Here is a 13655-nt window from a genome sequence, read left to right as displayed (position 1 = left end):
TCTGTTTTCATGAGAAACCACTTGGAAGATACCAATATGTAATACAACAAGCACTGTTAATTTCCTGCCACTTTGTTTGTAACTCTGTATTGTTTGTATTGTTCTTTTGCTATTTTGTAAATGGTTGTCTGTCTGTTAATGTTTTCCTCCTTTTATTTTTAAAATAAAAGAAAGACAGGGATTAGCAAACTATGGACCACAATGGCCAACTGCCTGCATTTGTAAATGAAGTTTTACTGGAACACAGTCACAAATACACATCCATGGATCATCTGTGGCTGTTTTTGTACTGCAGTGACAGAGTGTGCAGCAGAGAGACTGTGGTCTGTGAAGGCTTAAAATACTCACTGTGTGCCTTTTCACAGAAAAATCTTATCCACCCTTGCTCTAGGTTAATGAGAAAAAAGAAAATTGGATATTTCCTGCTACTTTTAACCTGATTTCTTTGGGGGTGAGGGGTACCAGGAATCGAACTCAAGACCTTGCGATTTCTAGGCAGGCGCTGTGCCGCTGAGCCATATCCCTGGCCCCTCACCTGGTCTCACAAGGCTCTTCAGGTCTTGCCTAAGTTGTTTAGATTCTTTGTCCTGGTTCTGATTTAGATACAGAGCTATAGAATTCACCTCCCACAGATGTGCACTGATATCACCAAGGTGTTAATTAGTTCCAGTTTGGATTTTGCCATTTTTCTGAATCCTGAATGGTTGTCTTACATAATTGCTTTACGGTAAATCCTGGGTGTTTTCTGATTTCACCCTCAGTATTTTGACAGCTAGTCAACCCCAAGGCTCTGTGGCTCCCGCGGATTTGTATGTTGCTGAGACAGCGACGGCCTCCGTGCTCACCACAAGCATCCTGGGCACCTGGCTCCCAGGGCCCTGCAGCCGCAGTGTTGTCTTTGATCTTCTCTAATCTTTAGAAGCGAGCTGAGGTCTACTGTGGACCTGCTGTTTTAAATCTTGGCCGAGCAATGTGCCACAGCACACAGTCATTCTTTGTCATGTTTAGTGGGCTGTTGGCTGACACTTTATCTTTATTGACAGCAAGAATGAAGCTGCCTTACTGCCCCAAGCATGTGTTCCCAGCCTTTAGAAAGCACTTGTTTTCTCAAGTCTGGGCCAATATTTGACCCTGAGTGATTTTACACTGGGAGCACCCTTGTAAAATCTGAGGTGTGAAAGTTCCGGGTTTCTTTGTGAATGGAAAGGGGCACTTGAACGTCATTTTCTGAGGAAGAAGAACATGTGAAGTCGGGGGTCTGGGACTCCCAGAAGGGCTCTGTGCATGCTGTAATTCCCAGAGAACAGCTGTGTGGGCAAGCTTCCTTGGGGCTGAGACTGAGCGGACTGCAGGGGCAGAGGGCTGGAGACCCTGTTGAGTCAGGGACATCCATGGAGGGGCGCACTGGTGAGAAGAGAGTGCTTGTTTGTTTTTGTCTTTTTGAGACAGGGTCTCGCTATGCAGTTCAGGCTGGCCTTGAGCTCACTTTGCAGCCCAGGCTGGTCTGGAACTCGATCCTCCTGCCTCAGTCTCCCAAGTGCTGGAATTACAGACATGCGCCACCAGGCCCAGCTTCTTTTGTTGTTGTTGCTTTTTGTTTTGTTTTGTTTTGTTTTAGAACAGAGTGCCTGAAGGCTAAGGCTTTCACCACTTGTACTGTATCCAAATGGATAGTATGGATGATGGATTACACTGAGGAAATGCCTGCTCATTTTTGATTGTGCTCAGCTGGTTTTCTTATTAATAATATGCTTTTAAAAACTCCTTTGTTTTTTCTTAGTCATAGTTTTTTGTTTTTTTTTTTTCCTGTCCTAAATGTTTTTCCTTGAAGGAAACAAACCATTGATTTCCCTCCCCCGCCCCCACCTTCCCTTCTCTTCCTCTCTCTTTGCTCCTTCCTTCCTGTAGGTCGTACAGCCCAGTGGACAGGCTGAAGGGCCTGTTTACTCAGCTGAAACCCTCCCAGTCTAGTTGCTGTGTGTGGTTTTCCCTCCTGTCCTGAGTCCTTGTACATGTGAATGCTATTTTAATGTCTGTCGGTGTGCGTGCATATTTTAAATTGTAAATGGAAACGTTAGAGTTGTATATCTTTATGGGGTACAAGGCAGTGTTATGATTTCTTAATACAATTAAATCAAGCTAATTGGCATATCCATTTGATATAGGGATGTGATATCAGAACCTCTAAATGATATGGAAAGCATTATAACGTCTAACCTGTTAGAAGTCTGATACATTGAGTGTGTATTACCTAAAATCGAAGAATGAATTTTAGGAAGAACAGAGGTTATGAGTAGGAAACTTTATAGAGGGATAGAAAACTCTTGCCTGAGAGGGACAGGAGAGGATACCTGGAAAGTAGGCTGCCTGAGGACCCCACTTCCTAGGGGAAATTTTATGGAGCTCAACCACATGGGTATGTGGGTTACAGCTATGATCAACCAGTAAGATTATAAGGATAGCTACCTAGGTAGTGTGATCCAATGGGGAAGCAGTTCATGTAGCCATTGGGCATGGAAAGAACAGAGACCTTTGCAGAGAGGTGATGGATCTGGGGGGCTCATTTGCCCGCTGAGGGACTGATGTCTATCTAGACTTTACTAGGCCAGGTGTTGTCCCTGATCTCACCCCTTGGGGAGTACGTAGGCCTGGTCCTTTTGTTGTTACCGTGAGGCCTGGCCTCCAACTGCTGGGCCTCTCACTACAGTTGGATTGTGTTTTATCTTTTGTCTTGACTCTTTCAAGGGCCCAGCCTTGTGTGCCTGTAATATTCCTACCTAACTTAGCTATTATACATGGACCTCAAAAAATTATTTTTTAATGGTGAAAACATTCAAAATTTACTCTTAGGGAACTTGAAATGTACAATACATTGTTATTGACTATATTCACCATGCTGTGCAGTGTCTCTCAAAGGAAAAAACCTTCTTCCTCCTGTCTAACAGAGGCTTTGCACCCTTTAACCAGTGTCTCCTCATGTCTGGTCACCCCCATCCTACTCCCTGCTTCTCTGGACTCCTCTAGCTTTATTCTACCTGTAAGAGAGAACAGACCTTATTCATCTTTCTGTGCCTGGCTAACTTCAATTTGCATACCGTTCTTGGCTTTTATCCACATCTCAAAAGAAAGGCTGAGTAATATTCCATAGTGTAGTGACAGTGAACCTTTTAGAGCTTTCAGTGATACAAATAGCGCGCTGCAGCACGTGTGCCGTAGGTTCGCCACCACTGCCATAGTATATTTATGCCACATTTTCTTTATCCATTCATCTGTTGGTGGAGACATAGGTTGATTCCTTAGCTTGGCTGTGATGAGTAGATCTGCAGAGCACAAGGGAGTGTGTACATCTCTTTGACATGTAAATACCCAGAAGTGGGGTTTCTGGACTGGATCACGCGGTAGTTCTGTTTTCGGAGAAACCCCATAGCATTTTCCGCAATGGCTGTACTCTTTCCGTATCTCCCAACAGTGGACAGGGTGTGTACAAGTGACAGCTCCAGCTTTGCTCTTTTTGCTTGCGATTACCTTGACTATTCAGGTTTTTTATTGTGTGGTTCTATAGACATTTTTAGGATTGTTCTTCCTATATCTGTGAAAAATGACACTGGAATTTTGATAGGAAATGCATTTTTCCACATCCTCACTGACAGTTGTCCTTTTGTCTTTCTAATGGTTACTTTGATAAGGTGTGAGGTGATCCTTCATTGTGATTTTTTAAAACTTTTTTTATTTTAAAGAAAAGGAAACAAAAAACATGAAAACAAAAAAAATTTCCAAAACAATGACAGAAGGGTAACAATGGTCAACACATTGAGTACTGTTATCTTCAAATCAATTACTTAGAATACAAGGTACCAGCATTTAATTGTCCAAACAATATTAGCACAAACCTATCCCTTCAATGAACTCAGAGAAATCAGCAGTACAACTATCTTAACTAACCTTTATATATATAAATCTTTTTTTCCTTTTTCCTTCTTTTTTTCCCTTCCCCTAAACCAGTTTCTCTTTCCTTTTGAAGTTTCTTCCCATTTTACAATATCCACTGTACAACTTGGATCACATTTATTCTTTCAGCTTCTCACACTAGGGAGACAGTATGACTTCACTGTGATTTTAACTTGTATTTTCTTTTTTCGTGGTATTGGGAATCGAACTCAGGACCTTGTGCTTGCCAGGCAGGCACTGTGCTGCTGAGCTATATCCCCGGCTCTAATTTGCATTTTCTAATGATTAGTGATGTTGAGTGTTTTGTCACATACATGGTGGCCATTTGGACATCTTCATTTAGGAAATGTGAATTCAGGTCCACTGTCCGTTAATTGATTCTTTTCTTTCTGTAGAGTTGAGTTCTTTATGTAGTGAAGATACCAACCTCTCAGCAGATGAGTGGTTTGCAAGCATTTTCTCCCCATCTATAGATTGTCACTCACTCTGTTGGTTGCTTCATTTATTATACAGAACATTTATTTTAGTGCCTCAGTTATCTATTTTCATCTATTTTTTGTTGTCTAGTTTTTGTTTTTATTGCCTGTGTTTGGAGAGTCAAATATAAAACCTCATTGCCCAGGCTAATGTCATATGGTTTTTCTTATGTGCTTTTCTTTCTAGTAGTTTCATAGTTTCAGGGCTAGGTTTAAGTCTCTAATCCAGTTTGAGTTGACTTTTGTACGTGAAATAAGGGTCCAGTTTTATTTTTCTACATGTGGATACCCACTGTTCCCTACACTGTTGTTGAAGAGATTGTCTTTTCTCCATTGTGTGCTTGGCACCTTTGTCAGTGATCAGTTGACCATAGAAGTGTGGGTTCATTTCTGGGCTCTATTCTGCTCCACTGGCCAGTGCGTGTTTTTAATGTTTATACCACACTGTTTTCATTACTTTTCATGTGTAGTTTATTTTGAACTCTGGTAGTGCAATGCATCCAGCTTTGTTCTTTTTGTTCAAAATCACCTTGGCTATTCAAAGTTTTTTGTGGTTCTATATGAATTTTAGGAATGACATTGGAATTTTGATACAGATTATACTGTGGACCTTTAAACAGTATTAATTCTCCCAATTCATGAATATGAGATTATCTTTTCCATTTGTTTCTGTCCAAATGTGTGTGTGTGTGTGTGTGTGTGTGTGCATTTCCATTATGAGTTTGGCAATTTGATCACAAAATATAGTCATGCCTTCCCTACCCATTAAATTAAAAAGTTATTTTTGAGATGGTGTCACACTATGCAATTCAAACTAGCCTCAAACTTACAGTGACCCTCCTGCCTTAAGTCTCCCGAGTGCTGGGGATTACAGGTGTGCATCCATACCAGGAAATTAATATCATAGAATTTATATCATATAAATTCCAACCAACTGCTTCTCTAAACACCCTCAGTCACCTATAGTGAGTTGTTCTCCGGTACCAGGAACCGAACTCACGACCTTGAGCTTGCCAGGCAGGCGCTATAGTGAGTTGTTAATACTACAAAAGTGAGCATAAAATTCAAGACACCAAATTTGTGAGAATCTAGATTTTGCTCTGGATATTGCCTAAGAAATCTGTGACTCACTGCGGTTGTGTGCTCTTTTCGCCAACTTACAGCTCCTAACTCTGCTGTATGTGGTCCTTCCACTTAGGTTTTATTTCCAGGGACCTTGTGGGACAACTCTTCCTGAGGCCCTTGCTCGTCATGAAACTGAAACTATTTAAGTGTCCTTGGAGAGGAAGAAAGAACCACGCCACAAACAGGAGAAACAGTCTGTGGATGGTAAGACCAGAAGATCTAAACCTTCTGATTCCTTGGCTGGAATCCAACTATTGCTAAATTACTGAGATTAGAAGAAGTCAGACAAATATAAAATTAATGTATGTTTGTTATGTGCTGAAATGTGCCTTACATTTGTCTTTGCTTATTGAGAGGGAAAAATCTGTAATGAGATTGTCTTTAAAACATTAATTATCCTGATGTATTTTTCTCTGTGGAAAAGATAGAAGGGTAAAAACCTGGCATTCAATTCTGATTTTTGCACCAGTATTGATAGAAAATGAGATCACTGTCTACAGTAGGGAATTTATTATATAAAGATGTTACCCCAAAAGATACCTTTTTAAGGGCCGTTCTGTCTCAGTGTTTACTTTGTTTGGCTGCCTTACCTCAAAGAACATGCAGTAATTTACAAGAACTCGATGGAAGGAAGGAAGGAAGGAAGGAAGGAAGGAAGGAAGGAAGGAAGGAAGGAAGGGACGGACGGACAGATGGACAGAGGGCGGGACGGAGGGAGGGAGAAGTAAGGGGGACGGAGGGAGGGACAAACGGTGCAAAACCAGGATGAGAAAAAAGAACAGTGCAAATATGTGGATCGCCCAAGGATCAAAACAGGTATCCTGTCAAACTCTGTCATTTTAATAAACCCAAACGTCCATTGTGGGGGGGGGGAGAGGGAGGTTCATAACCTTCGGAGCACGGGCCAGGTACCCCGAGGGCTTGATTCACATGCTGGGGGTGGGTCAAGCGCTGTGTGTCACGATAAAGCTTTCTAACACCTACTGTGCAGCTCTTGAACATACTGAAACACCACGCACTGTCAGTGGGCTGGGTCCTTGGGCTTCTCCAAGTCACCTACAAACACTGCCCCGGTGTCAGTGGTGGAAGGCAGCAGACTGTCCCAGGGAGTCTGGGGACCTTTCTGAGTTGGAGTTTCTGACTATGACCCAGAGGTTACAGACTTGTCGGAGTACCAATAACTCTGTCTGTTCTTGTGTTCTTTTGTTTTTTGTCTTTTTGAGACAGGGTCTCACTATGCAGGTCAGGTTGGCCTTGAGCTCACTTTGTAGCCCAGCCTGGCCTCAAACTCGCAGCGATCCACTTGCCTCCGCCTCCTGAGTGCTGGGATTACAGGCGTGCGCCACCACGCGCAGCTGTGACGTTTTGTCATTGTTCATATTCGGTTCTGCTGTTTTTAGAGGGGTAATTGATAAATGATAAGCAAGCCCTGGGCCTCACCCTGAAGCCCCCGGGACGGCTGGATAACCACCCCGCACACTATTGCTCAGTGTGAGAGCTAGAAATTTGTGCAAGATTCAGAGGAAAGTGCAATTAGAGATGGGGAGAGCGGTAACCGGGGATGTTTCAGCCTTAGTGCAAGGTTTTGAAGTGTAAATAGGAGCCCTACACGGGAGCGTGCCTGTATCAGTTGATGCAACAGCGCTTCCAAGTGCATGGTGAGTGTGAAGCAGCCTGGCGTGTGCAGAGAACAGCAGGTCATCTAGCACTGTATAATGGGGCGAGGGGAGACAGAAAATGTATTCTGGGGGACTAACACAGGGTGCACGCAAAGGTAGGAGGCACTCACGCTTTGCACAGATACTCAGCACGTGCGACGGGGCCGCCGCGGCTCCAGGTCGCGGGGTCAGAGCCGGGACAGGGCCCGCAGCGGCCACACAGCTGCCTGACCCCCGAGTCGGGCGGCGCGGAGGGCTCGGACGCGGACGGCGGCCGCCAGCGCACGCCCGGGGCCGAGGACCCTCGGACGAGCGCGGTGGGTGGCGCCGAACCCGCGAACGCTGACGAACTGCACGGGCCGCGCGGAACCCGATGCTCACGAGGCGACGACAGGTGACGGGGCTGCGGTTCCCGGGCGCCTGGGCACTGGCAGCGGGCTCGGGGCCGGGAAAGCAGCGCTACGACTGCGCCCCTGTGAGCCGGGCGGGTGAGAAGGCACCGCCCCCTCCGTCCCAGGCCACGCCCCTACGCGTTCTGCGCACGCGCCGCCGCCTACCCCCGCGGGCCTCCAAACCTGCAGGCGGCGATGAGATCCTGTGGCCCGAACTAGTTCGCGTCGCGCTCTACTTACAACTACTTCCGGGTCAGAGGTCAGACGTTCCCGCGCTGCGTACACTATGGTGCAGCTCCGTCCGCGCGCCTCTCGTACCCCCGCGTCGGCGGAGGCGATGGTAGACGAGGGCCAGCCGGCCTCGGAGGAGGAGGCGGAGCACGGCCTACTGCTCGGGCAGCCCAGCAGCGGCGCGGCCGCGGAGCCGCTGGAGGAAGACGAGGAAGGGGACGATGAGTTTGATGACGAGGCCCCGGAGGAGCTGACTTTCGCCAGCGCCCAGGCGGAGGCGAAGGAGGAGGAGCGGCGAGTGCGCGAGACCGTGCGCAGGTTCGGAGCCCGCGGCCCGGGGCGGGGCGGCCCGCTCGCGACCTGCCCGTGCTCCCGCGCTGACTTCTCTCTCCGCCTCCAGGGACAAGACGCTCCTGAAGGAGAAGCGGAAGCGACGCGAGGAGCTCTTCATCGAACAGAAGGTGAGAGGGCAGGGGGCGTCTCCGTTCTGAAACAGCCTGGCCCGGGTTAGAATTCCCAGGTTTGATGCGGTGTGGGCGAGGAGGACCTTGGCTTCGGGGGAAAGTCACTCATGTTTGAGAAAGATGCCCGCGTTCCGTACTGTCCACCCACTGAAAATGGGAGAGAAGAGTGGTGAACTTGAAATCACAGCTCTGACGCTCAGCTGGCTGTGACTACACTTAGCTTCATTGCCTTCGCAGAAGGGTGTTGTTTAACCCCAAACTAGGTGAGAAAGATGATCTGTAAAGTTAAACGTTGTAGAAACAGTATGATTGCTTTGCTGTCTGGGGCTTGGCACGCCTGCCACAGCGCCCTGACTCGGAACAGTGACCTGACAGTTGCAGACTTCTGGACAGCCTTCCCGGTTTTCACCCAGGCTTCCAGAGAACGTGGAAGAGGTTCTGAGTTTTGTGGCCCCATCTTCCCCCCAACCTAGAGACAGCCGGGCCAGTGTCTAGCCTGATTCATTCATTTGCCAAAATAGACTGTCCTTAAAAAGTGGTGATTTAAGAAGTAACTCCAGATCGATCTTTATACACATCGTTTTTGTTGTGATAGGATCTCGATATGTAGTTTAAGATAGTCTTCAATTCTCACTGATTCTCTTGACTCAGCCTCCCAAATACTAGGATTACAGGCTGGCATTACACGCATGCACCGCCGTACCTTGTACATGACTTTTCAACTTACTTTTATATGTCTTTATTGTAAAAGAAAAGAAAACTCCTTCCAGACACAATTCTAGAGCAGTTAACAACAGCTTCACAGACTGGGTAAGTAACGGAATCTTCTATTACTTGCTTACATGTAGCCATTATTGAATTACTGGTACATTTGTTTGAACCCATATAATGGAAAGAAACACACAGCCTAAATTAAAGAGCTACACAGTAGTGTTTGAAAGATGGAAGGGAATGGTCCACTTCTTCTGTCATTTCTTTTGTTGATTCCTGTCGGTCATTGTAGCTTGAGTTCCTGATCCCAGTGTGTTCTGTGAAATATTTTGAGCACTTGCAGTACTTAGAGGTTAGAGTGCAGTAAACAAGTGTTTTAAAAATTACCATTTAGTGCAATGCCGTTTATCCACAGGCTTCTAAAACCCAACTTTTCCAGTTGCCTTACCTGCCCCCAAACCTGACCTCCTGTTTCCCATTTCATTTAGCAGCTTTGTTACAGACTGAATGTTGGGAGTCAGTCAAATTCTACTGAATTTGGTCTTACAAATATTGGGGTTTTTTTCCTACTGACCCCTTTACTGCTTTCACTTCAGAAGTTTAGCTCCCTTTTATCTAGGCCAGTGGGTCTCAAATTTTCAGTGAAAAAAATTTTCCAGAATTATTCAGATCCTGAATACATTAAATGTACAGCGGATGTTTGATAAATTCCTTTTCATCTTTCAAAACCAAGTTCAGGGGTCACATTTTGCTTCCCACATCCCCTGCCATCACTTCCGCCTTTGAGCCTTTCCTGTGTGCAGCTTTATCAACTGAAATTTGTCTCTTGGGACTGATTCTTCTCACCTTGTCCCTTTCGTGCTTCCCCCAGTATAATGAGACAGGCCTGACATTTACTTCACAGTCTGAATACTATGTTCTGTAACTCATTCTTAAGTCTTTAAATTCTAAGACACAGTATTTTTTTTGTTTTTGTTTTTCTCCGGTACCAGGAACCGAACTCACGACCTTGCTCTTGCCAGGCAGACGCTTTGCCGCTGAGCTAAATCCCCAGCCCCGACACAGGATTTTCTGATCCTAGAGTATTTGTTGATTGGGAGTTGGTGGCAGTGATTTGCTTTCTGGAACTGATGAAAGAGCCTGAGTGAAAATTGAGGGTGGCCGTAATGAAAGGGGTCAAATTATTTGTAAACTACATGAATCGTGTAACAATTTGAGTAATCTTTGCTGTCTGCCATTCCCGTTCATGTTCTTTTTATTTTTGCCTTAGCATAAAGAAATCACCAGGGAAGTTGAAAGAAGGTAAGAACTGTTCTCATTTAAGTAATTTCTCATTAAGTGTCAAGTGACTTGCAGATATTTTCACTTAAATGTTAATTGGCCCTTCTTTGAGCACATGAACCTACCCGGGGTAAGGCTAGCTTGAGCCCGTCCCTAATGTTTCTTTTTTTTTTTGGTTTTTTTCTCCGGTACCAGGAACCGAACTCACGACCTTGCGCTTGCCAGGCAGGCGCTTTTGCCGCTGAGCTAAATCCCCAGCCCCCGTCCCTAATGTTTCTTACAAATAGAACTTGCATCCACACTGGCAGGAGTGGATATTTAAAGTGAATTCCAGTAAATGTTTCTGATTTATTTTATGTAAGTGTTAATTAGAAAATCCAACTCATTTTTTAGTGAATTTACAAAAGAAAAGTGAAGAATGTGAAAAAGGAAGTGACTCCAAGAAAGTTAAAGTACAAAAAGTACAGTCTGTCAGGTAATGACCCCCTTCCCTGCCCCACTGCCACCTCCCTTAAAGTATTGCAGAAAATGTATTCCAGAAAATGTATTCCAGATTTCTCTGTAGAAAAAAAAGGAATTTTGATTAATTATACGTTTACTTAGTGTATAAGAATATAGATGATAATCTACTTGTAAAATAGACTTGTAACTTGTATTAATTATCTGTGCATAAACAAAATTAGAATTCCACTTTTTTGCACTGTTTAGAGACAACAGATGAAAATATTTGAAAGCATGTATTTAAAGGCTGGGGTGTAGCTCAGTGGCGGCGCCCTTGGCCAGCACATTCAGGGCCTGGGTTCAATCCTCAGCACTGCAAAAACTCAAAAACCTAGGCAGGGGATTGCAACTCTGTGATGAAGCACTTGCTTAGCATGCCCGAGGCCCTGGGTACTGTTGGCAGCCACCACCAGAGAAGAAAGTTGCAAACGAAACTTAAGCATGTATCAACTTCACCCTCACTTATTTTGACTTTTTGTATTAATCACCAGCCAGAAAAGCTATGTTGCTCTAAGGCTGAAAGACCAAGATCTGAAGGATTCCAGGCAGCAAGCAGCTAAAGCCTTCATACATGATTCTTTGTATGGTCCAGGAACCAACAGAACTACTGGTAATTTTAATGGACTATTTTTCTCATTTCCTTTACTGCAAAGAAAACAAACAATTAACAGCTAATTCTCTTTTAGTAAATAAGTTCCTGTCTCTTGACAACAAGAGGTCACCAGTGAAAAAGGCTGCAGCCCAGTTTTTGAATAATGCTTGGGGTAAGATTAAGCTTAATTCTCTTGGCTTTGAGAATTTTAGTTCCTAATTATAATTAGACCTGTTCTACTATATCTACTCATATAAACGAGAATCTTGAAAAAAAATTTTAGTTTTGTGGTTTGAGTTTTAACTAATATTTAGTATTCTTACTCCATTAAACTTTCTCTTCTAGGAGTCCAGAGAAAACAAAATGCCAAGCGGTTTAAAAGGCGATGGATGGTCAGAAGGATGAAAACTTCTAAGAAGTAAATTAAAGCTAAATGAAAAATGTACTTTGTTTGTAAAGAATTTAAAATTATTTAGTTTAGAGGATTAATCTCTAAATGGCTCATCATTTCTTAAGTCATCCGTCTGGGGAAGTACTGGGCTCCACTTCATCTTTCTGCAGTGCAGCTGTGCTCTGTGGTCTTGAAGGGTCCTGAAGGAAGGCGCTATGGAAGATGTTTTCCTTTTCACCCATTTAACTGAACCAGAGGCCACCCACATCAGTAGGGAGAACTCCTCCTGGTGCGTGTGGCTGTCCAAGTACAACGTACCCTGGGGTGAGAGAATGGTTACGGAGGAGTGCAAAGTCTAAGTGTAGATAAGTGTTTCTCATTAGAGAAGACTCAAGCCTCAGTGTACAGCAGTCAACTAATGTCCTTTACCATACACCGAAGGATGAGTTTGATGAACAAGCTCTTCCAATTTTAGTGTTTGAGGATCTGCCTGATTGTACCAAAAATAAGGAAGTGAATTGTTTTTCTGTGTCATGCACAGTATCAGGTTTAACCCAATCTAAGGAGGCCAGGCAGTGTTAGGTTGTAGAACTCAGACTGATGGTTAAAACTGTCAATATTAATTTGAGTTTATCTTAAGCCACAGCTGTACAAATACCTAATTTATAAAGTCAACTGACACTCTTAAAAAATCTGTAGAAGTAAATTTTTAATGGCTGGTTAATTATATCACTACATTTTTATTGCAATATAGTACTCATTTAAGCACTTAAAAATGGAAGGTGTACAAAGATTAAATTAAGACACGGTAAATTACTAAATATTTGGTTTTTATATAAATAAAGGTCATAACCACACTGTTGACATGTAATACTGTTATAATACAACAGTTAAACTTGTGAGTCTACAACAGAAGTCATCTGTAGTTAAACAGGAAACAAAGCTGAAAAAGACCATGTTAAAACAAAACTACTGGGACTAACAGGTCGGGATTGTAAGTAGCAACAAACATATTCACTCAGCTCCTGAGTATTTCAAGTTTTACAGTACACATTAAAAATGATTTTTTCCATCAACTATAAATTCAAACTGTCGGATGTTTATGCATTTTGCAAGTTACACTGATTGAATGCTTAAATGGGAGTGGGGGTCGGAACATCTCGCAATTTGAAGTTTACATCACCCACATGCTAACACAAACACAACTTGTTCCATTTCCTTCCCCCTCTCCCCCCACAAAGAAGGCAGGAGTTTTTGGTTTCTTTTAGGTAATTGTTTTAAAGGATTTCGGATGATCAATTTGAATGTCTGAAATTCAGTAATATTTAACTCTTAGACAACTAAGAGGTTAAGGATGGAAAATAATTTCTCCTAACACTAAGTTAGAAAATCATTTGCATCATGCTGTAAACTAGGAAGCAATGTAAAGCGACAAAAACCTGTCCCCAGTACATAATTAAAAAAAATCTAAATTTCAAATCTGCAGAGCTGGTCTACTTCCATGTTGACTAAACGCCACAATATAGTGTGAGCTCTTGAAATGCATAGCTAATGTAGGTAGTCTTCCACTGTGGCGAATGCACAGGACCCAATTCCGGATCGAGCCATCAGTCCTAGACACTGTGTGGCCTGTCCCATCGCTAGGGCAAGTGGAGGTTGCTTTGGCAGATTGTGGGTTTCTGAAGAAAAAGGGTTAAAAAATGGAAACAGCAATTAGCAAGGTATTTTTTAAAAATAGCTCTCAATCAGGAAAATTCCAAATTTCTTACACAATTATCAGTGCCAGTATGGCTCATATCTCTTGCTAGCAAAGGCAGACTGATGCTTGGGACATGGACACTGTGTGACAAGGTAGTATGGCCATTGGGTATCCAACTATAAGAAA

The 13655-nt window shown here is 43.6% G+C and overlaps 3 protein-coding genes across 3 annotated transcripts in view; 2 read left to right on the top strand and 1 right to left on the bottom strand.

The window, feature by feature from the left end:
- Nucleotides 1-6102, top strand: part of Sirt5 (sirtuin 5) — a 38388-nt gene extending 32286 nt beyond the window's left edge. Inside the window, exon 9 of the mRNA XM_005398799.2 lies at nt 5623-6102. Within this exon, the coding sequence (XP_005398856.1) occupies nt 5623-5695 (73 nt within the window). The 3' untranslated portion in view covers nt 5696-6102. The remainder of the gene's footprint in view (nt 1-5622) is intronic.
- Nucleotides 6103-7789: 1687 nt separating this feature from the next.
- Nucleotides 7790-11864, top strand: Nol7 (nucleolar protein 7, 27kDa). Its single transcript, XM_005398796.2, has 8 exons — nt 7790-8148; nt 8231-8291; nt 9046-9104; nt 10276-10307; nt 10680-10761; nt 11279-11397; nt 11474-11551; nt 11725-11864. Exons 1-8 carry the CDS (start codon nt 7886-7888, stop codon nt 11799-11801), a joined length of 771 nt encoding a protein of 256 aa, XP_005398853.1. The 5' UTR covers nt 7790-7885; the 3' UTR covers nt 11802-11864.
- A 630-nt stretch (nt 11865-12494) lies between these two features.
- Ranbp9 (RAN binding protein 9) overlaps nt 12495-13655 on the bottom strand; it is a gene marked incomplete at its 5' end in the record, with an annotated part of 80176 nt that continues 79015 nt past the window's right edge. The window contains 1 exon segment of the mRNA XM_005398797.2: nt 12495-13449. Within this exon segment, the coding sequence (XP_005398854.2) occupies nt 13319-13449 (131 nt within the window).

This window comes from Chinchilla lanigera, unplaced genomic scaffold, assembly GCF_000276665.1.
Source record: "Chinchilla lanigera isolate Chin_1 unplaced genomic scaffold, ChiLan1.0 scaffold00064, whole genome shotgun sequence".
Taxonomy (NCBI): Eukaryota; Metazoa; Chordata; class Mammalia; order Rodentia; family Chinchillidae; genus Chinchilla; species Chinchilla lanigera.
The sequence above is the reverse complement of the archived record's forward strand: the minus strand, read 5'-3'. Positions and strand labels throughout refer to the sequence as shown.

What these genes read in the sequence shown, in the direction of transcription:
- Nol7 (XM_005398796.2), top strand. Translation starts at nt 7,886, where the DNA reads ATGGTGCAGCTCCGTCCGCGCGCCTCTCGTACCCCCGCGTCGGCGGAG. An exon ending in GTGCGCGAGACCGTGCGCAG is followed by an intron (nt 8,149 to 8,230) that starts GTTCGGAGCCCG and finishes CTCCGCCTCCAG; the next exon opens with GGACAAGACGCTCCTGAAGG. An exon ending in CAAAAAGTACAGTCTGTCAG is followed by an intron (nt 10,762 to 11,278) that starts GTAATGACCCCC and finishes ATTAATCACCAG; the next exon opens with CCAGAAAAGCTATGTTGCTC.